This window comes from Malus domestica, chromosome 03, assembly GCF_042453785.1.
Source record: "Malus domestica chromosome 03, GDT2T_hap1".
NCBI classification, from domain to species: Eukaryota; Viridiplantae; Streptophyta; class Magnoliopsida; order Rosales; family Rosaceae; genus Malus; species Malus domestica.
Genome location: NC_091663.1, coordinates 11,550,771 through 11,575,404, shown reverse-complemented (window position 1 = coordinate 11,575,404; position 24,634 = coordinate 11,550,771). Strand labels below are relative to the sequence as shown.

At 37.2% G+C, this 24,634-nt stretch overlaps 3 protein-coding genes across 3 annotated transcripts; 1 reads left to right on the top strand and 2 right to left on the bottom strand.

Annotated features, from left to right (window-relative positions):
* Nucleotides 1–1,176: 1,176 nt before the first annotated feature.
* LOC103407802 (ABC transporter F family member 1-like) lies at nucleotides 1,177–5,846 on the top strand. Its single transcript, XM_029098449.2, has 6 exons — nucleotides 1,177–1,363; nucleotides 1,479–1,711; nucleotides 2,440–2,513; nucleotides 2,649–2,859; nucleotides 3,063–3,297; nucleotides 4,351–5,846. Exons 2-6 carry the CDS (start codon nucleotides 1,496–1,498, stop codon nucleotides 5,406–5,408), a joined length of 1,794 nt encoding a protein of 597 aa, XP_028954282.1. The 5' UTR covers nucleotides 1,177–1,363; nucleotides 1,479–1,495; the 3' UTR covers nucleotides 5,409–5,846.
* Nucleotides 5,847–8,893: 3,047 nt separating this feature from the next.
* LOC103423312 (auxin-responsive protein SAUR50-like) lies at nucleotides 8,894–9,322 on the bottom strand. Its single transcript, XM_008361384.4, has one exon. It carries the CDS (start codon nucleotides 9,320–9,322, stop codon nucleotides 8,894–8,896), a length of 429 nt encoding a protein of 142 aa, XP_008359606.3.
* A 5,425-nt stretch (nucleotides 9,323–14,747) lies between these two features.
* On the bottom strand, nucleotides 14,748–21,100 carry LOC103423304 (dolichol kinase EVAN-like). The gene is made up of 8 exons (XM_070818321.1): nucleotides 20,791–21,100; nucleotides 20,580–20,692; nucleotides 19,309–19,512; nucleotides 19,082–19,186; nucleotides 16,614–16,681; nucleotides 16,447–16,512; nucleotides 16,109–16,197; nucleotides 14,748–16,007 (listed from the first exon to the last, which is right to left on the bottom strand). Exons 1-8 carry the CDS (start codon nucleotides 20,952–20,954, stop codon nucleotides 15,944–15,946), a joined length of 873 nt encoding a protein of 290 aa, XP_070674422.1. The 5' UTR covers nucleotides 20,955–21,100; the 3' UTR covers nucleotides 14,748–15,943.
* Between the last annotated feature and the right edge of the window lie 3,534 nt (nucleotides 21,101–24,634).

The following is a 24,634-nucleotide window of genomic DNA, read 5'->3' as shown; positions in this document are numbered from 1 at the left end:
ATGCTTCAGAATACTTTTAAAACCACTTAAGAGTGTTTTGAACATCAAAAATTGTCACATCCCGGCCCCGGATCACTTACCGGGTCCACTCCATCACCGTAGCACGATATTATCCGTTTTGGGCTTACCATTCCTTCACGGTTTTGTGTTTGGGAACTCACGAGCAACTTCCCAGTGGGTCATCCATTATGGGAGTGCTCTAGCCTCCTTCTCGCTTAACTTCGGAGTTCCTACAGAACCCGAAGCCAGTGAGCTCCCAAAAGGCCTCGTGTTAGGTAGGGATGTGAATATACATTTAAGGATCACTCCCTTGAGCGATGTGAGATGTTACAAAAATTACCTATAACTATATTAGGCATAAAACGCAAAATTATATATGAGTCATATAACTATTTTTTGGAAAATCACATGCAATTCAAGAAGCACTTTCAAATGCTTATATATATATATATATATAAATTGGAACTCTCTTCAAAATTTGGACGTCAAGCACTTATCACAAATAAACTTGTGAGCACACGCATTTCTTACAAAAACAGTATCAAATAAACTGTAAATGTTAGGATACCATATTTCACATTGGAGATAATTAGCATTATTGAAATCATGCATTGTTCTCTATCGCGAATCATTTTTTATAAATAAACAGTTGAGATTTAACTAATTAACGTTTTTATTTTTGTTGTCTTTTGATGCTTAGGAGAGCAGAGCTTTTGGGATCGTTCCCTTCCTAGCCAGTTTTGTTGGGTTTTGGTACCTCAATTAGACTAAAATCGAAATGTGTCCAATAGGCCCATCCCCACCAGCCCAAGCCCCTTTGGTCTCCACCCAAAACGACACCGTCCAGCCCGCTACAAAAAATCAGAACACCAAAGGGGAAGTCCCATCCGCATACCCGCCTACCCAACCTACATAGTGTGAGTCATTTAATATTGCGATCTGATGATATTTCTCTTCATTTGAAAATATGAGTTTTTAGATTCAAATCTTATAAATGTCGAATTCGATACCAAATTAAATTACCTATTATATAACTTTGCCAAACTTTCATTCCTCTTAATACAAAAATATCAATATACTCAACCAAAAAGAAAAAAGAAAAAAACCCCATAGTGTGGAAGGCCTATAAGCGACGAACACGTGGGAAGCCACCTCAACCCTAACCCCGCCTTCCCTTATAAATTCTCAAATCCTCCACCTCCCGTTCCAGAAAACCTCCCCAACCCTTGCGAACGGGTATTTGCCGCTATTACCTAACATAACATACCACAAAATATCTGTACACCCCCACCTGAGATACAATCCCAGATCTGACCTCCCCACCGCCCTCCCTTTCTTCCCCGATCGTCTTCTCTTCTCCAAGGTCCCTCTCAAATCTCAATCCCTAATTCCCCATTTCATATAATATATATACGCACATGTCTCTGTGTTTGGTTGATTGCAAGTTTTGATTTTGATGATGATTGTGCGATGTGCAGGTTGATCTTTGAAAACGATGGTGTCGGACGCGAGCAAGAAGAAGGCGGCCCAGAAGAAGGCGGCGGCGGCGGCCAAGAGAGGTGGGAAGGCGGCGGCGGCAGCTGCTTCGTCCAAGTCGCCTGCGGCCGAGAACGGTGCTGATAAGCTTGCCAATGGAGTCGGGGCGATGCATATTTCAGATCGGAACTGCACCGGCGTGCTCTGCTCGCATCCACTTTCTAGAGATATTCGCGTATGTGTTTCAATACGATGTCGTCTTCATCTCTTCCATCTTATTAGTATATATGGTATTTGACATAGTATATTTAATATCATATTTAACAAAAAATAGCAGGGCATCTTCAGGAATTATTCCTTCCTTTTCAGAAATTTAGATTATTTATGTGAATTGTTTTTACTCAGGTGAATAGGTGTTCGATGTTCCATTTAAGTTTATATATTTATGTACTTAATTTTTTTAATGCAGAAAGGTAATGTAAGATGCGATTATCGTTGAATGTGGTAGGAGAAAATGCAATAGGTCCATGGGAGAAATTGATTAGTTTTTATAAGCTGCGAATATGGTTGAATATTGCAGGAGAACTGTGATAGAGCAAGAAGAATTAGATGTAGTGTTTTTCTTTTATTTGCGTTGTAATTTTATTTATTAAAGTTTATTTCTTTAAGGTTTTAGTGATATATTTATCTGTTTAATTTTATATTCGTCACTATACGACGAGGTTCTGTAATTGGTACTGTGTTTACAAGTTAGAATATTTGATTTCCTAGTTTTTTTTAAGTTGTAATCGAGTTTTGTTGTTATATGGTTGGTTTTAGCATGGTGTCATGTTTTGAAAACCTTTTAGGTATTTTAATTAATGAATCTCATTCGCGCTCTATTTTTTAAACATCGGTTTCAGTTGATTTCCTAACTGGAATGGTTGATGATAGCGTGAAATGACATTTCTGTGACCATTGCAGATTGAGTCTCTGTCAGTTACCTTCCATGGACATGATCTGATAGTCGATTCTGAACTGGAGCTTAATTATGGAAGGTTAGTTATACATGTTTAATTCAAGTATGTGTGTGTGTGTGTGTGTGTATATATTTTTATTTTTATTTTTTAATGAATGGAGTATTTGTTATTCATATAGATATGCTAAATTTGTGTATTCATGCTCCTTTTCAGACGCTATGGTTTGCTTGGGTTGAATGGGTGTGGTAAATCCACCCTCCTAACTGCAATAGGGCTCCGAGAGCTTCCAATTCCGGATCACATGGATATCTATCATCTCAGTAGCGAGATTGAAGCCTCAGACATGTCTTCACTTGAGGCTGTCATTAGCTGCGATGAGGAGAGGATGAGGTTGGAGAAAGAAGTTGAAGAACTGGCAGCTCAGGTAAGCTGTAGTAATATAAGAGTTAGATTTTGGAGTACTTTGGTATTAATTATTAAAAGAATAGGGTAGTACAAAAATCAGAGTTTGGTTAGTTGTTAAGTAATGCGAATAATATAGGACCCAATAGTGGAATTTCAATGGGTGCTTTGTTTTAGGCAGCTTTCTACCTCACAGTTCTTATGACTTATGTTACTTATTTTCAGGATGATGGCGGTGGAGAGCAGCTTGAACGCATTTATGAGCGCCTTGAAGCATTGGATGCAGCAACTGCTGAGAAGCGTGCTGCTGAAATTCTTTATGGTCTTGGGTTTGACAAGAAGATGCAAGCAAAGAAAACTCGGGATTTTTCTGGTGGGTGGAGAATGAGGATCGCACTTGCACGTGCTCTCTTTATAAACCCAACCATCCTGTTACTGGATGAGCCCACGAATCATCTTGGTAAGTTTAACTGGTTAGAAATTTTAGTTTTTGTGTTAGATTTTTCTTCTTAATATGTGTGTCGTCGAATGAAAATGAGAAAAGCTTTGGGCTTTAACGTGTAGAAGTCGATAAGAGAAATAGAGTCTTTGTTTATGGGTTATATTTCTGTTCTTTTTAAATTGTTTTAACTTTGCATGCCATCGTGTAAAGATTCTTTATAGTGTTGTGTGAGAAAGCAAGATGGAGAAGGAAAGGAGAGACCTAAACGAGAGAATACTTGGCCACGGTTGTGCTGGCTTTAGTTTTCTGGTTTTGAGATTTGAGTTGTTTTTTATGTTCTAGATCGTCTGTTGTATGGCCTGTGAAATCACATTACCTACCACTTTATAGGCCTAACCTTTTAGGTTCTATTTTTTTGCTCATTATATGAGCAGGATAGTTCTCTTACAACTAGAGTTTCGTTGTAGCACCATGTTTGGTGGTGTAGTCTAGTAATAAAATGTATAGCCAGTTTCCAAGATGGGTTTTATTGGCCCACTTATCAGTGGTTCGGATTGTACATAGAGGCTGAAAGTCATGGCAGGAATCTGATATTAGAAACATATCCCTTTTTGCTAACTGTTTTTCTTTAAGTTTAGGTTAATTGGGGGTATTGAATGGTAATTTTAACGAGTGTTATGTCATTCCTGAGCTGGCAAAGGGAGTTATCTGTGGCCCATCTCCTTTCCATTGTCTTGTTAATACAGATTTGTCTAGAATTTTTGGGACTATTCATTTTAGTTTTCCGAGTTATCAAGAATAAGTAAAGAGAGATTGGATACATTTTTCCGAATAGTACAACTTTGCGTAATGAAATTCTGACTCACCACCACCCCCAGCATTTTTCCTCTTGTTTAGGTTTACTTCTGATCGGTATTAGTTTGGAGAACTTAGTTCACTGTATTGCTACTCAGTGTCTGTGCAGATGTTTGACTCCCTTAATATGTTATTGTGTTCGTCTTTTGTGTATGTGAAGATACATATTTTATAACTTCAGTCGCTCATGGTTAAGTTGTCTTCCCTTGTTAACAGATCTAGAAGCTTGTGTGTGGTTGGAGGAGATGTTGAAGAATTTTGAGCGCATCCTGGTTGTTATTTCACACTCCCAGGATTTTTTGAACGGTGTCTGCACAAACATCATTCACATGCAGAACAAGAAACTGAAGATGTACACTGGAAACTATGATCAGTATGTTCAGACCCGTTCGGAACTGGAGGAGAACCAGATGAAACAGTATAAGTGGGAGCAGGAACAGATTGCTAACATGAAGGAATATATCGCTCGGTTTGGACATGGGTCAGCAAAACTAGCTCGCCAGGCACAAAGCAAAGAGAAAACCCTAGCAAAAATGGAGCGTGGTGGGCTTACAGAGAAGGTGGCAAGAGACAAGATTTTAATCTTCCGTTTTGTCGATGTGGGAAAGCTGCCTCCACCAGTGCTTCAGTTTGTTGAAGTCTCATTTGGTTACACTCCTGATAATTTGATCTACAAGAACATTGACTTTGGTGTTGATCTGGACTCACGTATAGCTCTGGTTGGGCCGAATGGAGCTGGAAAGAGTACCCTCTTGAAGCTGATGACGGGGGAGTTGTTTCCTTCTGATGGCATGGTCCGGCGGCACAATCACCTTAGAATTGCCCAGTTCCATCAGCACTTGGCTGAGAAGCTTGATGTGGAACTGTCTGCCCTAGCGTACATGATCAAAGAGTACCCGGGAAACGAGGAAGAGAAGATGAGGGCTGCAATTGGTAAGTTTGGATTATCGGGTAAGGCACAGGTAATGCCAATGAAGAACTTATCTGACGGGCAGAGGAGCCGTGTGATCTTTGCTTGGTTGGCGTTTAGGCAGCCCCAGTTACTGTTGTTGGATGAGCCGACCAATCATTTAGATATTGAGACAATTGACTCTCTGGCGGAGGCGTTGAATGAGTGGGACGGGGGCCTGGTTCTTGTTAGCCACGATTTCAGGCTCATTAACCAGGTAGCTCAGGAGATATGGGTATGTGAAAATCAAGCCGTGACCCGGTGGGGTGGCGATATTATGGACTTCAAGCAGCACCTGAAGATAAAGGCTGGTTTAGCCGACTGAGACCGATATTGAAGTTCCATCTCGAGCTTGTTGTAGTTGATTTGTTGGCCTTGCTGACACCTGTACGAGACAGTACAGCGAGGAGGGCGTTTACTGTTTCTGAGACGTCTTCTCAGACTCTCCGAATACTATGACGGAAGACGAGATCGGAAATGGGCCGAGGCTTGGTTATTGTTTCAAGCCGGCGACAGAGCTTGTATGGCCGTTTGCCCAGTTTGTAGGTGGTATTTTTGTTTACGTTCCCGCATGTTATTAGTATTAATGCTTGGTTAGCAGCCGAGTCGTCGAACGTCGATTAAGATTATTATTTATGTAGTTTGTTATTTTTAGCTAGACAATATTTCCCCTATTGTATCTTCTCTTCTTCCCTGAAACTGAAAGGATATGTTGGACTTGCTTTCTTCCATTATTTATATTATATTTATAATTATAATATTCCGGGTAAACTGTCGGTTTACCCCTTGAACTTTCACCTCACTTTCGATTTCCCCCCTGAACTTTTCTATTGGAAAATTAAGGACTCAAACTAATTTTTTTAGCCAATTTGCCCCCTACCGTTATTTTTTCATATATTCCATCGATATTTCCGTTAAGTGAGACCATGTGCATAACATGTGAGGATAGTTAAGTCATTTCAATTTAAAAATGATTAAAAACTGAAAATAAATAATAATAATAATTTTCCCTCTATTTTTTCCTGCTAATTCCTATCCTCAATTTTAATTTTCCCTCTCATTCCTATGCATGAGAAATAACATATGGTGTTATTGTCTTCATAAGTAGCTAAGTTAATCTTTTTTTTGAAGCATGTACTACCATTTTTATTTTCTCTAACAAATTAATAATTTGACAAATGCTCATGGTGTTATTGTCTCCAAAGCAGTGCATTAATATAAGAAACATGTCCATAAAAAAGACTAGGGTTTCTTATATTAATGCACTGCTTTGGAGACAATAGCACCATTAGCATTTGTCAAATTATTAATTTGTTAGAGAAAATAAAAATGGTATACAATAACACCATATGTCATTTCTCATGCATAGGAATGAGAGGGAAAAATAAAATCGAGGATAGGAATTAGCGGGAAAAAATAGAGGGAAAGTTTTGTTTTTTTTATTATTTTCAGTTTTTTAATCATTTTTAAGAGTGAAATAACTTAGCTACCCTCACATGTTGTGCACATTGTCTCACTTAACGGAAATATGGATGGAATATATGAAAAACTAACGGTAGGGGGCAAATTGGCTAAAAAAATTAGTTTGAGTCCTTAATTTTCCAATGGAAAAGTTCAGGGGGGAAATCGAAAGTGAGGTGAAAGTTCAGGGGGTAAACCGACAGTTTACTCTAATATTCCAAAATTCCATCTTTTCCGGCTTGGTTACTTTACTGGTCAAATCAAAATTTATTTTGAGTACATTTTTAATAACTTTTAAGTATTTGTTTGGAATGTTTTAAAACTTTAAGACCAACTTGGATTGACTCTAAAAAGTTACTATCTTCCTGGTTTTATTTCAAAACTAGCCCCTCGCACACAGGATTTTTTAGGGTATATCAATGGAGGAATTAAGCAAGCCTTTATTTTTAATTCCGATACTTTTAAATTCATTTATTTTATTTTATTTTTGAACAAGCAACAGTATGGGTTAATTACACTAACATTCTTTGAAGTTTATCGAGTTTTCAATAACTCCTTCACGTTTAAGACATTACAATAACCATCTTAGATTTTAATTCTCTTTCATACAACCCCTCAGTCAAAATTTTGTTCATAAATTTACTAATCTACCCTTATTAATTACTTAAAATTAATAAAGAATTTTTTTTATGATTATATAAAAAATTTATAAAACATTAAATACTTCAAAAAAAAAAAAAAAAAAAAGAAAAGAAAAAGAAGACAATGTAGACAAATCTCCCCCGTCCCCAACCACTCTCGGTCCCCCAAATCTCCCCTCCCTTCCATTTCCAATCCCCCTCCAAAGTCATCCAATCACCCGACTTCCCCGGCTTCCACAAATCCTTCTCTGCTGGTTCTATAATTTCTTCCTCCTAAATTAGTGAGGAATCAAATAGTAGGAATTTGACATTAATTACAAATTATTATTTCATTAAACAGAGATCGTTTTTTGGTTGTTGAAAGTTTGAATGGGTGGTGGTGATGGAGGAAGAATGAGGATATGAAGATGGAGGTAGTTGCTCGATCGAGTGGGAGGGAAAGAAGAAGATGGATAACTTCTTTTTAAATAAAATATTATTTTCAACGTAAAAAATAAATTTTTTTCTTAATTTGTTTTGTTCACCTGGTTCTTTTTATTTTTTAATTGTTTTTTGTCAAATGAAATTTTTTTTTTAGATTAGTTACCAAAGGAGTTTGAACCTACACCATCATGCAAAAGCTTTATACCTTTTTATCATTATGGTAGAGAGCCACTTACTTTTTCTAAGTGTTTAATATTTTATAATTTTTTATATAATTATAAAGTTTTTTTTTATTAGTTTCAAGTAATTGGTAAATTTATAAGCCAAATTTTGACTCAAGGTGTTACTGAAAGGAAACTAAAACATGAGAGGGTGTTTGTGTAATGTGTCAAATGTGAGGGAGTTTTGTGAAAACTCGATAAATCTCAAGGTGCATTTGTGTAGTTAACCCATAATAATATCTACATTAAATGGGAGGGGGTGTCTTAGATTCACAATGGGCTACTAATAATGTTGTTCAAATTTGTCTTTGGCGAGAATCGAACTTAAAACCTCTCTTACAAATGAAGATGAATACCACTAGATCGTAGAGAAACGATATCATCTACACTAAAATGTTAAAGAAGTAAGCTAAATTTCACAATAAATTACCAATAATGTGGTTTAAATTCGTGTTTTGCGAGAGTTTAAAACTGCTTGAAGGGAAACACCATTATCATAGGATATCCTCCTATGGACTGGCGGTGACGGTGATTGAGAGGGTTTACAGAGTTTTGGTCGAAGAAGCAGATTGTTGTCGAGAAGAGAGAACAACAGCACACGCGTGTCAACATGGTTTTCACATGGGCGTTTACCTCATTTTACTATTGAAAAATTGTGGAAGAAGAACATTAAAACAAGGGTAATTTTTTTTTTTTAACAAACGATATTTTTTACATTAAAGGTAGGGAGAATAATGGAAAGTAAGCTAAAGATCACAATAAGCTAGCAATAATGTGGTTTAAATTATTCTTTCATAAGAATTGGATTTAAAATCTCTCACTTACAAATAAAAAAAAATACCACTAGACAGTTGTTTATAGAATTTTCTGGCTTCACCTTGACATACTAGAGAAATATTAACAATGTCAAAATACCTCTGGCTCTCTCTGCCAGTGGATAAATACACAGATATTGAAAAAGGAATAAAAGGAAAAGCAAAAAACTCAATGTAAAAGATTGCAGAAAGACTAACTTATTATATACCATCATCCAAAATTAAGAAGGCCAATCTTGCTCAAGATCATCAGTAACTCCGCACCATAGATTCACAAGAACCCCAGTTAACATCACTAGATGAGCCTCTCCCTTCCTCCTGCCATTGCCGATCGTCTAATATCTTCTCGAGCTCGCTTGGCTGGCAAGGAATGGTTAGGGCACCCCCATGTTCAAAGCCATACTCCTCAGCTGCTTGTTCCAATAGCTTCAAGAAAGTTGGGTGTGTCAAGTAACTCAATGACATCACAAATCTCTTTGGTTCGTCTCCATCCACCGCAATCACGGCAAAGTGACCCTCCTTAACATCTTCGGGCACATTCGTCGAGTTAGCATCGGAATAATTTGACGGTTTTGATCTTCCCAAAGATAGGCTTCTTTGTAGCTTTTCCACTACAATTTTGAGCTTCACAATGCTCTTATTCTTCTTGCAAATGCTTGTAGTTCTGGACTTAGCCATTTTTTGTGCTTATAACAATTTCTTTTGGTTTATATGTTGGATTGATGGTATATTTGGTACGTTGGCTCACTTTGTTATATATAGGGTTAGGAAGATAAGATTGTACAGTTTCTATGTACAATATGTGACATAGAGTATAGAATTATCAGAGAGACGGGCCATACGGCCCACTTCCAACAACACCGATATTGTCCTTAATTTGGTAATTACCATATATACAATTCGTCAGGTGTGAGGTTTTATTACAAAAGGCCTCGGTAATAGTTGGAGTAAGGTTATAATATTTAAACTCTTATTTTCTCATTGATACGATCGATGTGGGACATTTCAACTTACAGTTTCTATGTAAAATATGTGACATAGCAAGGAGTTAGAAAACTGACAAGTTGCTGACTGGGTGGAGTTCAATCTCGGGGAGACCGTCCCATGTGAGTGTGGGTGACTTATAGCTTCCAACTTACCATGAGACGTCCCTTTTCAATTGTCATGTCAACCTCTTCCTCACCAAAATCATTAAACGGCACTTCTACTCTAGTCTACTACCACTGATCTTTTTCCATGCCTTCCTAACCTTCTGCTTATACATCTCCTTAAGAATTTAACCTGTTTTATGGTTTTGTGAGAGGCATAGCCTAATGCTTTACGGGGAAGAATGTGGGTCGTTCTACTGAATCAACTCTATATCTTAATTACCTCATGTTTGACAAAACTTATTTTTTGGGGATGTGGAGTGTGTTGTTCCATGGTGGAAAATTAAGTGACTTGGCATGTATTTAGCTACTCTTTATATAGTCAACAAGTTTTGGGGTGGGACCTCAACTTCCTTAATGGTTAAGTGTTGTTTCACATCGAAAAGTCAAAAGAATTCACATGATCTTATAAGGAGTTGATTACTTCCCCACTATAAAGGGAATGGGTTTTTACAAATGGATTAGATACGATATAGTAGCTCACTAGATTTCACGTTTGTTAATGGGATAATGGAGGCTAACTTTGAATTTTTTGTCCAAGTTGAAGTTAGAAGATGGTTAGTAGTGATGAAGGAAACTAATCTTTAGCAATAACAAATACATCTAATTTCTTCAACGTGGTCAAAATTTGGAAGATTGCCCTCATCTTACTTTAACATATGAATTTGGAAGTTAATATATGATATATCCAATCCAATCAATTCTAGCAGTCAGGATCGTGATCTTCAATACTGTTCAGTTAGGTCATTTGCTCCTTATGTCTTTTGATTAATGCATAACACATATGATCCTTCACTTTCCTTGCATAAAATGACGGCATCTCTGCAGATCCATGAAGAACCTGGAGGCCATACGCGTGCTTATAACGAAGCACATGGAGTACCCTGATTTTGGCACCGATTCAACTTCCATCACACAAATATTTTGACGTGTGAAATGCGTGTCGATTAAACCTTGGTTCTGTGGTTCTTGTTGAATTTCTTCATGCATGCATGCATTCCACCAGTTCCTCGTGTATATTAAGTAAATGTTTTCTTTTCAACGTGCAGAAGTTTTTCCATGTCCATGAAAGGCATCCTCGATCAGTTTACAGTTCAGGATTTGGCTTTTATGAGGAAGCATTTCTTATTTTCTGACTCTTATGATCTCTGTGGTGGATTTATAGAATGGAAAGGCAACTTGTCAGTCTTTGATTGTTCTAACACTGTTTTTTTATGTTGTTTTATAGTGTCAAAATATTATTTCTTTTAAAGTTTTAATTGATACTTTCTCAACTTGGTTTTCCCACATAGTTTTTGTTTCTGTTTTTTCTAATTGAAAACAATAGCAATTTTATTTTAGGATGCAAAAATACAATCATCTACTGAAACATTGGGAATAATATCCGGAGCATTCATGTTTAAAATAGAGGGTTAACTTGATCAATCAATACGCCGTGGAATTATACGTTAAATTTGGCTTCCCCATACAGCTTTTTTTTTTTTTTTTCTCTTGATCTATTAATTTTTTTCGAAATTTCAACTTGTTAAGAATTTTATCTTCCACTTGTCATAAGGTAAAAAATTGAGTGCGCTTGTAATTAGTAGTGCCCTAGAAAATTCGAGAGATATGGTAATGGAGACTTATCCAGGGACATAATCTGTGGTGTACATAAAATGGTGCAAAGGACTTGAACCTTTGCTCTTACTCCGTCCTTTTTGTCCTGTCATCTCAAAATATAAGTAATATTGTTAGGTAGATTAATTTTTTAGATTTACGAATTATGTGATATGTCATCAATAAAGAATAAATACGTTAATCAACATTTATTTAGTAATTCAATTATTAACCGTCATATCATATAATTTACAAATATAATTTAAATAAATAGATTCGTAATATTATCCTCATAATACATAGACAAGTGGTCAATTATAATTCTTTAAAAGATTGGGCCGTACAAAAAGAGCCACAGCTTTCTCTACGTGTGTCAAAATCCAGATGCCTCCATCACAGTAGTGCAACAATTTAAATGCATCCCAAAATTTGAAGGTTATCTCAGAAACTAGCATAACCAATGCATATACCAAATTAAATAAAGAAAATATCTTATTGTAAACTAGCATAGTTTGATACATAAGCTATGTCGTCATTCATGGTATGAACGATTCAATTTTACGAACATCTAAATTTTCAATTCCGACAGTAAAAAGTTGATCACAAACTCTTTAATCTTTAAAAGATATACTAATTAATAGACTTGGAACCTTTTTGAATAGTCTGTAAATCAAGCTTCATCTTAAAGATACTCGTTTAAGAGATATTAGCAAACCTTTCCCGCGGATTAAGCCACATTTTCCTTGAACTAGAACTATATCACACACCATATGGCAGAGGGTGATAAAGTTGCCGTATTTCTCAATACTCATCAACCATTTTGTTTAGTGACATTACGTTATAGTCTAGAGTTTGAACCATTGTATTTATAATTTTGGGGCATTGCATCACCCCAAAAGCCACCATTAGGTCATCTTATAAATATGGTTTTAGTGTAAGGGCCTCAAATGCTTGAATTTTGCACACGTAATTACTCACTCCCTCGTCTAGTCTTATATGTGCCTTTTCAATCTCAAGGTCCACTATTTTTGTCGATGACATGTAATCAAAGAGAAAAAGCTCAGAAAGTATTGTGATAGCAAGGAAAAAGGTGAGTTTTGTGGGATCAACTCTAGCTGTCCAGCCAGATATATTTTGCTATAAAAAGACCAAGCAATGTAGGTTGGATAAATAGTGACACATCGTGCCATCAATTAATTTCAAGATTGATTCATTATTGAAAAAGGCCTTGACATAGGCTCCATGTGTTTTCTAAGCAACTAAATTAGTTAACAAGGTTGCAGTAGGAAAAAACAAAAAGGACGGTACTACTTGAGTGAAAAACCAATCAATCAAGAGACAAATACAAAAAAACTGCTAATGTGCGTGGTTGTAAATTCATTTTCCGGCATATTCTAATAATGAAATTGACGTTATTGGCTAGTATCGGCATCCTATTTACAGTATCTAGTACATTTCTGACATTGTTGTTATCAAATATATTTGACTGGTACATTTGGTAGTTGGTGTGTATTTTCCCTTGCAAAGTATTTTCGTCCAATTTTAGTGGTCGGAAAAAGGTTACTTGGGACATATGAAACTTTCATTTAAAAATTATGTTAAGGGTAACATGACTTGTAACAATTCTACAAGAAGAAAAATCCTAGCTGCCGACCTCTTGCCTCTAGTCTTGGGGTCGGCGGGAATCTTTCTTGATCTCTTCCCTTTCTTTCCCTCTCTGTTTCAGTTGTGGTCGCTCTTTTGCACTTTCGAGGAGTCTTTATGGTTGTGATCTCTCTCTCCCACTTTGTCTAGTAGAGTTTTTGTGGTTGTGGTCATGGTCACGATTTTGGTGTTTTTTGTTCAACTCTTAGCAGTGATGATTGTTGTGGTTTATGCAATTAGCATATGACTACAAGGAGGATACTCGATGTTTATTGAAGGTAACTTATAGTAGAGCTTCTTAGCCGACATTTGCAAAATCATCAGAGGGCAATGCAGTCCTTCCTTATGGTGCCTTTAATCAAATTGCAAAGTTTAGTCTTCGTGATTAGAGTTTTGAGTTTAGGACTAACTGTCCGTTTTCTTTGAGGAATTGTATTCTCTTTTGATGAGTTTGCAATTATAGGGTTCAGATATTTTTGGCATGGCTTTTGCTATCAAAGGATTTTTAATTAGTGAGAGGAAATCCAACTTTGGTTCGATGGCAAGTGCCTTCGTCCATGAGCGGTAGGTCTCGGGTTCGAGACTTGGGAGCAGCCTTTCCATAAATGGGGGTAAGGCTAGCCGACATTCACCTCTCCCAGACCCTGCGTAAAGCGGGAGCCTTGTGCACTGGGTACGACCTTTTTAGAGGAAATCCAACTTTGGACGTACCTAACCTAAAGGCTGCTAGTCATACAACTTGTGTGTGTATTATACTTACAGAATTTTCAAATACAAACCAGAAGGTTCCAATAAAAGAAACAGCAAGGTCCTACCCACTCTACATATGCATGGAAAAGTCGTAAGATTTAAGCGTGCTGTCATGCTATTACAACACAATGCTAAATTGCTAATTTAGTCCTTTTTATTGCTTTGTACAGGAATGAAGTAGTTTACTTATAGTTTATGGCTAATTCAGGGGTCTTGGAACCCCTCGACCGGATACATATATACATATACATATTGACATTGCTCAGCTAGTATGATATTTATATTGCAGAATTTCTCACCACAAGTGGTGAATTGGCTTAGTGGTCAGAATCTTCCTCTTTATTCATTGCGTCATACTCACTCTCTTTTTGTTCGGAAGTCCTCACACTCACTCGAACGTGGCATTTTGGTTCTATATTCCTTAACTCCATCCCCTTTTCTATAACTCCCTCTACTTCTATGTAACTTTAAGGGCACATTCGAAAACTCATCCCAATACCTCAAAGGTTAAGTGAAATAATCAAATAAAACGAACAAAAGTGCAAGGGAGGAGATATCTTGAACTTGATCCACCCTATTGTAGTTAAGAAGTTGAAATTTTTGTTTGATTAATTTTTTGAATTGCCTTATTTGCCCTTAAATTGTACAGAAAAAATGGATAAAGCGAACAAATGCAGATCACACAAGAATAAGTTTGAGACCACTAAAAACAAAAGATAAAATATTAGAGACGGAAAAAATATGGTGCCAAGATCAAGAACCATTGCTATAATTAAACTTCAGATATTTGAGCTTCCAAATTTCTTTTGGTCTAATAAAAGACCTTTTTACGTAACGGGAACACAACGTGGCGGTCATGATTCTCTTACAATCATAGGCACTACAACAATTCAAGAGGCTAACTCATAATTTATGAATGAATGAGAAAGAACATGAGCAGTCGATCGACAATCATGAGCCAATCATAACAACAGAAAATAATTTATTTGTATTAACACAACGAAATGTATGAATATCCCAACAAAATCTGGATCCCTCGTACCTACAATCTCTATCCCCCTAAGCAACCTCACAACCCCATTTTTCTCTGGGAAAAATAAAGAATAAAAACTACAGAGTAAATTTCTTGTATGCTAATTCGACATAGTAGGCACGTTTAAGTGAACTGCCCTTTATATGTATTCCTAAATTCTAAAACAAAAATCATTTTAACCTATAGAGGAATTTGGTACGACAATCTGTATGTATCCTCGGTCAGCAGATTAGTCATATATGTAAAAAAGAAAGTGCTCACGGGAAGCTCATGAACGTAAAAGAAGCTGATTTTGGGAAGCTCTCTTCACTGGCGAATGCATTTTTCGTTCAGGACGTTGGAGCACCATTTACAAACACAGAAGGCTGTAGAATATGAGCGGTATTAATGCATTATCAAGTTGTGCTGCGTAAGCCTCCAACATACCACTTACGGCCACGGCTAGGAGAAGAGAGCACCAATGCTGAAAAAGTTGCACCAAAAGCATATATAAACCACCAGCATTATCAACCATGCGGGCAAAAACCTGCAGCACAAAATTATCCTAATTCGGTGACAACTAGATGTGTATGCACTTTGTTTCCAATTAGGAAACACTAATGGACAAGAGTTTCTTGCACATGCATGACTCATCTGGTTCATAGAGTGCACCTCAACTCACTAAGTGACTTGACACTGTAATGTCCGACCAATAAATATCTGATGCACGAAATCCTTTTCTAAAACCCGTTTAACAAAATAACCAGTTCAGTTATAGCTAGTTTGGCAGAGGGAGAGATTGATAGATATGCACACCTCCGTAAGAATATATCCAGTGGATGATAGAAGGGGAAGCTGAACTAAGAAAGCAGCTAAGATAGATGTAAACACCTTTTTGGTGACATACATTAAGCAAATTAATGGAAACACCTTTTTGGTGAAATTAATTAATACAAATACCTACTGCCACTTTTGCTCCACCTGAGGACACCATACTTGTACCCAAGGACTGATGCCTGGACATAAAAGCTGAACCAATACAATAACATTAAGAAATAGTTGTTTCCTGTCCTGTTCTTCTAGTGCAAGTACACTCACCATTGTATCTCCAATTCCGAGATCCAAAATTCCAGAAAAAGGATCAAGGGATCAATCAGTGTACCCAGAAGACATCCATATAGGACGAGCGCATCCCAATAAGAGCGGAAGTTGGCTGACAAAACATATAATATAAAAGACAAAACTCATGAAACTTATTTGGATCAAACTCATGAGATTAGGGCTTTGATATAGGGGGAAGAAGGAATCCCATACCTGACAATAAGAAGATCTGAGTCACGATGATCAGTGAAAGCATTCATAAATTTATGTACAGATTGTCCTAATCGCCAAATTCTCCATACCTTGTACAAAGATAGTCAAGCAAATGATATAAGAAGATAGACTTCAAAACAACTTTAACATCCCCAATTATATACATGCACACACACTCTCTCTCACACACAAACATGCTTTTAAAGGAATCACCCTTCCAAAATATTCAAATACAGAATTTTGACTTGGCAATATTGTGTCCTCAACAAGTGGATTTTACTTATTGCATAAGAGATAAATTTTAGACATTAACATAAGGTTCTAGTTTGAGAACTTACTCGAATAATTTCCAATGCCAAGAAAACTGCCAAAGCTGCACCAAATGAAAGATCAAGAGACTCCGGCTGCAAAAGAAACATACAAGGAGCATATATAAACACACATAATTAGAATCGCGATAAAAAACATATACTTGGATGACAATCAATCTTTAGTCCTAAATTACCTGGAAGATAAGAGCAGGCACACAAACATAATCTCTTAAGTGGTTCTGAAAAAATAAATGAAAGTACCCTGCCAAACGAAAAAAGAGATTTGATGCCGACATAAGACAGCCATCAGACAGAATAAACTAATTTTTGTAAACAGAATCAAAACTATAATCTCTCACAGTAAATAGCCAACATATGTAACCAAAAAAAAAAATATTAAGGAACCTTATACAAGTCATAAGCTATGCAGGGTTCACCGAACCACAATCCAGACCAATTACCACAATTCATGGGTCTCTGGCAGTCCCGTTCCTTGAAACTGGAATTCCAGTGTACCATGATATATGGGGAATAAAAAGTAGATTAAATGTCAAAAATAAATAAAACTTAAAAAACTGAAAATTCTGTTGTACCATGATATATGCAATCCATTGATTTTTTGGACTCTAATTTAAGTATTTATGAATTTTTTAGCAAATGGATGGATGTAGTCAAGTTGTGTGCAAGGAACCAACGTGATATGTGTAACATTGCAAACTTACAACTCTATATTAGGTAACCTAGTATACGCCATGCACCAGGGCTAAGAGCACATCAAATCCGATGCCAGTACAGCAAACCCAAACATAAAAAAGATCCTAATAACTCTGGTTTTGGTAGAACCTACCATTCAAACTATGTGAAATTTTTTTAATAACAAAGGTGGTAGATGTGTTTTAGTAAAGTTGCAAAAACATAGAAAATGTAACATAAAGAAAGTCCCAGTAACTGCAATTCTGGGTGATCAAAACCAATGGAAAGCGGCTTTGCTGTTATCACTAATTTCAAATTCTTGACTAAGTCATGCTATGCAACTGTGCACACCAATACGAAGTGAGACTTAATTCAGAGGTTAGTTTGTTATCTAGTTTTTTATATCAGTTGAATCGGTGCCAATACACGATATCAACTAGCATGCAGACCCTTTGATGTTTTGTTCCCAGACTGCAGCAGTGGTTTTCTATTAAATACCATTGAAAGCTTGCATTCCACACATCTGTGAACTTCAGAACCAGTTATGTGAAATATAAACCACCTAACTATGGTGAAACCAACCGTAACCAACAAATAGAACCTAATAACCATGTCGTATAGAAGATAATAAAAAATCCAGTTGAAGTATCAAGTATCGAACAAATTACTGGAAAAGGTTGTACCATAACACGGGGATGCATATGAAAATCCTGAACCAACCGCATCCATTATGATTCGATCACAATCATGATAAATCCAAGTGAAGAAAAGAAGATAACGGATCTCCAGATCCCGTTTTTTGTCCTCACTTCAGATGAGGATTATTGAAACAGAAAAATTCCTCTGTAAGTTTTCAATTGTATTAACTGAATAATGAGTTACACACTGTGGAGATATATACAGCCTTTTGGCTATTTACATAGATACCCTTAACTGCCTTAACTAAAACCTTGACTACCCTAACTAATCACAACAATTAACAAAACTAATTACATTCAGTTTTAATACAAATTTAAAGGCCATTGGGAAAAGAAGGCCAAGCAGCAACCCCTGCATAAAATAGAATGATGGGTTTCCAGCCAGACCACTTGCAATCAATTTCATCTATTAAGAAAGCATACCTGTATAATAATACTAATCTCACTTCATTTACTTCCATAATATAACACCTCTGATTTCACCCAGACACCTGTGTGAGAAATGTCATAACCAATAGGATGAGTACATATAAGCAGTTTGACCAGAGAAAAAAAGACTAATTAGAGCAGAAAAGATATAACCTTTTCAATGGTATATGCCAATATGTCACCAAAATAGAGAACAAGACCTGAAGTCACTAAACACGCTCCCCTAGAGAGAAACAAAAGACATGCAACATCAACATCTACTAAGAAAAAACCAGAGAAATACGCCAACATAATAATCATCAGAGAGAGGTATAAATACAAAGAAAAATAAAGTGAGAGAGAGAGAGAGAGATCTGCACATTAGCTGACTAATGATATAGCACTTCAACTTGAAGTGCTCAATATGAATTAATTAATGTCATACCATTATGTAGAAATAACTTAAATGTCCAGACTAACATATCGATTGGGCAAATGCATATTCATGTTTTTTCAGTTGTGTAACCACTGAAAGCCACCAAAACATGAGGGGAACATGAGCATGCAGTGAATAGTCAATCTATTCCTAAGAAGCTAGAGCAACCATTTCAGTTTAGCAGTTACGTTTTGTCCCCTTCAATAAAGGTCGTACCCAGTGCACAAGGCTCCCTCTTTACGCAGGGTCTGGGAGAGGTGAATGTCGGCTAGCCTTACCCCCATTTATGGAGAGGCTGCTCCCAAGTCTCGAACCCGAGACCTACCGCTCATGGGCGAAGGCACTTGCCCCTTCAATCAATAAGAAAAATTCCATTGCATTTTGCAAGAACAAGTAAGTGAAATAGAAAAAGTAGCAAGGCATATACCAATGGAAGAACAAGATGGGAAAGTTCTAAGAACATGCTGAATTAATTTTACAGCTGCCAATCCATGAGAGAGCATCCATAATAACTTTAATGCAGTCTCAAAGCCTGTATGGAATGAGCGAATCAAGTTTCAGTTTTCCAATTACTATTGGCTTAAGCATAAGTAGAGAACACTTTCCATGTTATCAATTCAGAAAAGAGGATTCAAAGACGTGCAGGAAACTTACTAGTAAGAGATACTGTACCAAGAGTCAGACAGCACACTGCATTGTGCAATATTATGCAACTTAAGCTAAACTTTGCATGCCTAATACTACGTGAAGGTGGAGCAATATTCCCAGATGCACATGATATGGTTATGCAGAGAAAAATCAGCACACACAGGCAGCTGGCAGAAGCAGCCCAGTATCGAATCGTCAAAGATTCAAGTTCTGGATGGTAACATTGAACATATCATCAGCATAATAGAGAGGAACCATATCAGACAAGGGTGAGACGAAACAGTGGGAAGCATGGAACCCTATCAGATTGTAAAATCAATTAAATGCATCATATGAAAAAGTTTACCAGTTAACACAAAACGTTTCAAAAGTTTACATCCAGAGAGAGAGAGAGAGGCAGAACAGGAGAAAAGGAAGGTTATGATCTTCAAGAGAGAGGAAACATTATTCTATGAGGACCAAGTTAAAAAAATGCCTCTACCATAACAACTTTTCCTGTATCCCATGTGACTTGGGAGCTGGGAGCGTGGGACTAATGCTGTTTCTAATTTCCGCTGTTCACAAACATATAAAACCGAGAAAATGAACTCCAAAGATTTCATTTCTATCATTTCATCTTATAGATAGGATCACAGGAAAATACCGATTTCATCCATATTATTTTCTCTTACTATAGTATCAAGTGCAAATTCAGCAGAATTAAGAATCAACATAAATATTTGGTTAAAAAAGGAATTACTTCAAAATACACATAATTATTCTCATGTGCAGATGGAAGGTTTCTTTTGATCTCCAGACACAAGAACTCCATTTTCCCTTCTCGTCTATTCTTTCATGCTTTTCCCGAATAGCCACATTTCAAATCTATTCAAATATCGCCTATTGCCTTATCTATAGTATCTGAGGTAAACTAAGAATTTACCATGACACTGTGTCAGACCTAATGTAACAACATTATCTTATTAAACCCAGTTGTCCGATAAATAGCACAGGCTTCCAAAATCCCAAATGGCACAAGGTTGAATAGCCCACAGAATTTAAAACCAGAGCATGTTAGTTCACATGATCAACAGAATCCAGTCACATTCAATCGTGGACTCCACAAGGGAATCCCACCAGTAACGAAAAGTTCATGTCTATTACTCAAACATAACCGTAAAGGTTTGAACTTTTCCAGCTAATCTGTACAGTGATGGAACTCAAGATGATACATTTACTAATTTGATGCTAATATTAGGAGCGACGGATAACGGTGAATTGAAAACTACACAAAGTACCTTCAATAGAAACTTGGTGCAACGAAACCGCCAGCGAAAGCTGTATCGTTTTGGATATGAAGACAGTGGGCAACGTGACAGCCCCTAACAGTATACCTGACGAAGCACCCGGCCTGAAACATTAAAATTACAGTCAATGCCCACATTCAACACTGGACGAACCCTAACTAGAGCAATTGAAAAAACTAAAGGAGAAGAGTAGGAGTAGTACCTGGTGCTAAATTGGGAGAGGGAGGTGGAAGAATCAGTGAGGATGTCGAGGGAGAGGGCGAGGAGAGAGATGGTGAGAGAGAAGAGGACGCGAGAAATGAACAGCAACACCACAGCTCTCTCTCCGTTCATCATTCCGGCCATCGCAAATGCCATGGCCGCCATTCAAATTGGCGATCCTAAGCTTGTTCTAGCTTCGAGACGACGGAATTGGAATCGATTGAAGGATCAGAGAAGGGATTGAGAGGTAGGAGTCGTTGGGTTTTTTTCGCGGGAATTGGCACCAACTTGTCGCCTTTTTTTTTCTTTCTTTGTTTTTAAGAATTAAGATGTGTCATTTTAAATTTGCTCTCAACCTTTTTAAATACTCTAAACAAATATCCAACTTATTAAAATGTCATATTTGTTAACCCCAATTAATTTTTCAAACATGAATTATATTTCAAGTGCCCCAACTGGTTATATTATGGACAATATTAACATTGATTGCCTCAAAATCTAAATTTCAAATATAAATTATACAAAATAGAACCCAATCAAATAGGTATTGAATTGAATTGAAAATAGATCCAAATTGAAATTACATCAGTAGGGCAATCTCTTAACAGAGAAGAGGTGTAAGATTTCATAAAGGGTTTCAAGGAGTTGTTCATGCTCATGTGATTTCCTTATTGTGACGATTCTCGATTGGTAAAGCTTCTAGTTCTTCTTTGCGGGCAATGAAGATGGTGGTAGTCACATTATGGCAATTCATACCATTTCAGCAACCTCTATGACCTTCTTCTTGATATTGGTAGCCTAAGTTATAGGGTGGAGTTGGTGGTTTTGCATTAGGTTTGAAGGTGATAACATGATGCGGGTGGTGGTAACTGTTAGTTGGTGGAGGCTATGCTTCCATGACCTTCTATTGATTTTGGAGACAAAGTAAGCCTACTTAATTTAACAAACTTTCAACTGGGGTTAACAGATGTGACATATTCAATTGGTTGAGTGCTTATTTGGAATGTTAAAAAGGTTTAGACCAATTTAGAGTGACATTAAAAGGTTGGGAGTTCTAAGTACTTAATCCTTTATTTTATTGTGGTCTAATTCGACTAACTATGACTGTCAAACATAAATAAATAACCCTGTAAAAATAGGTAGTGCTATTCACAAACTATTTTTACTTTTCATACACATCTCTCAATTTTCATCTGTCAAATCAAATGTGTTTATACCATATTTAGGATCTCGTATTTAGACCTCGTATAAATACTCGGGAGGACTTAAATGTAATTATGTAATAAAAGAATGGGCAAATATGTAATAAGTGAGGAGTCCTTATTCTATAAAATGACCCATCACCCTTACAATTGGGGGAGGCCATTTCTAAGGCCCTCTCATCCCCTCTCACATCTCCTCTCATTACAGAGGTTCTCTCCATAATCAGTGTGGACGTAGTCCAAACCTTGGGATGAACCACGATACATCTTGTGTTATTTACATTTCATGCAAATTCACGGTCGGATTTACGTTGTTCCAAGACCTCCGGTTTTGTGCATCAACATTTGGCGCCATCTGTGGGAAACGACACAAAAACCTATGTCGATTCTCTTTCATTTTTTCATCAAATCTCACACTGTCCACCGTAGATCTGCAAAATCCACACAAAAACCCAGAAACAGAAAAGATCCAAATCTCAAACACTCCTCAGCTCTCTCTCTCTACTGTGTGGCAGAAATTCAGAGAATCTTTTAGCAAAAAAAAAAAAAAAAGAATTCTCACGCTGAGGCTTGCGGTGGTTTTCTCCATTCTGCCCTCTCTGTTCTCATAATCTTCCTACGCCCCTACCATTGCAAAAATCACAAAACGCAGAACAAGAGACCGAGGGCTTCAAACCAAAACGCAGCGGATCCCGTCGCACGCCCAGGTTAGGACCCAGGGTTTAGACAAGAGACTGAGTTTCCTGTTTGGCGATGACGACGTGGAGGGAGGCGTGCGAATCCCGCCGGCCATCAATCCCAACTTCAGCAAGGCGTTGGCCGCCATGCCCAGCGCCCAAATGATGTTAAAGCTTTGGAAATGGTACCAGAACCGCCTCTCCTCCATCCACTCAAAACCCAGGTCATCAGCTTCGACGTCCTCTGGGGCGTCGACGACGTTGCCGTCCATTTTAGTCTCCTTCCCCGCCCGACTTCGCCCCGATCCAGATAGATCCGAACCCGCCCCAATTTGTGCAAAAGATGACACTGTTTTAATCACTGGACAACGACTATCTCGCAAATCGAAAAGAACAAAGGCTGATTGCTCCAAGTCGTTGTCTGCCGGCGACAAAGTCACGAAAAAGCTATCTTGCAGATCTTGAGAAGTGGGTGGTGCAAGAGATCATGAGAATTCACAGATCTGGCGGAGGAAAATGGAAACGACGGCGTTTGAAACAGTGGGTTTGATTCATGAGAATTCACATAATATGTTCGACGATTTGATTCAGAGAGTTTCCACTTGCGTCTCCTCTCCCGATTCCACTTCTTCCTCTTCTGCGGCGGCGAATTTGAGTTCAAGTTCGAATTCCGTTTCTGGAGTCCTTCCTCACCGGCCCTCTCATTCGTCTTTTTCGGGTTCTGATGCTGCACAGGGTGTTCAAGCACAAACTGTTGCAAACTTCTATATTGCCTTTGAATCCAACCTGACAATAATACCTGTTATTAACAAGATTGACCAGCCAACTGCTGATCCCTTCTCACATCTCCTCTCATTACAGAGATTATCTCCCTCACCTCTCAGATAAATACATAATCAGTGTGGACGTAGCCTAAACCTTGGGTAAACCACGATACATCTTGTGTTATTTACATTTCATGCAGATTCACAGTCGGATTTACGTTGTTCCAAGACCTCTGGTTTTGTGCATCAACAAAATGAATTGAAGAAAATTAAAGATTAGAAATAACAAAATGTTTGAAAAGTAAAATGGATGCATAGTGTAATCTGTCGAATTTTACAGAGGATTTCTGAATTTCTCTTCTTAAGCACAATATCAAGCCATGAATGCTTATCTTGATTGATTGCAACTCATCCCTTTTTTATAGACACAAACATCGGCTTGCCTCTTTAGAAAACACTTCTTGTATCTACTTGCAATTTGTATTCTTTACCATTGAATATTTTCATGCCATCTCACTACGTGACATCATATGATATTATGCATGCACCCAAAACTAATCAAAAAAGTATAGTGTATAGTCAATGACTTCTACGATCACCGTTAACCTTAATTTATAAAAACTAAAACACAAACTCTTAACCTCAATCACCAAATACATGTACGCGGTGCACATCAATAGGGTCATGTGCTTCCATTTGCACCCAATTTCACTTGTCGACTCTCTTTATTTAGATTGCATTAGAATATCACCAAATGAAAAGAAAGAAAAAAATTCATTGCAGAGTTCTTCAATAAGTAAATCAATTTAGGTTTTTCAAAGCCTTGTCATAAGTGTCTAAGTGCTCTGCAACTTACAAATCACGTGTACATGCTCAAGTTTCATTTGTTATCTCCAAATGACAAGGTAACGTGTGTGGCAAATAAGCAAGCATTTCATCCTAGCATGACTTATTATTTACCTTTCATCCGATACTTATCAATTGATTCATGAAAAAACATTGACAACACAACAACCTGTTCGTCGCCCTATACGTTGTGTATGCATATTTCTGGAAACTAATTTTTTTTGGTTTGGTTGCTCTTGATCAACCAATTTGCTACAAAAAATGATTGTCCGCAAAGAAAGGCAAATTCAGTCATATTATAGTCAATCTCAGGAACTAGTTCTATCAATTTTAAATCTCATATACCAAAGTGAGGA

Coding starts and splice junctions, on each gene's coding strand:
- LOC103407802 (XM_029098449.2), top strand. CDS start 1,496: ATGGTGTCGGACGCGAGCAAGAAGAAGGCGGCCCAGAAGAAGGCGGCG. Junction 2,860..3,062: donor TTGAAGAACTGGCAGCTCAG/GTAAGCTGTAGT, acceptor ACTTATTTTCAG/GATGATGGCGGTGGAGAGCA. Junction 3,298..4,350: donor TGAGCCCACGAATCATCTTG/GTAAGTTTAACT, acceptor CCTTGTTAACAG/ATCTAGAAGCTTGTGTGTGG.
- LOC103423304 (XM_070818321.1), bottom strand. CDS start 20,954: ATGGCGGCCATGGCATTTGCGATGGCCGGAATGATGAACGGAGAGAGA. Junction 19,513..20,579: donor GCACCAAGTTTCTATTGAAG/GTACTTTGTGTA, acceptor GTTACCATCCAG/AACTTGAATCTTTGACGATT. Junction 16,682..19,081: donor CCCATCTTGTTCTTCCATTG/GTATATGCCTTG, acceptor TTCGTTTGGCAG/GGTACTTTCATTTATTTTTT.
- LOC103423312 (XM_008361384.4), bottom strand. CDS start 9,322: ATGGCTAAGTCCAGAACTACAAGCATTTGCAAGAAGAATAAGAGCATT.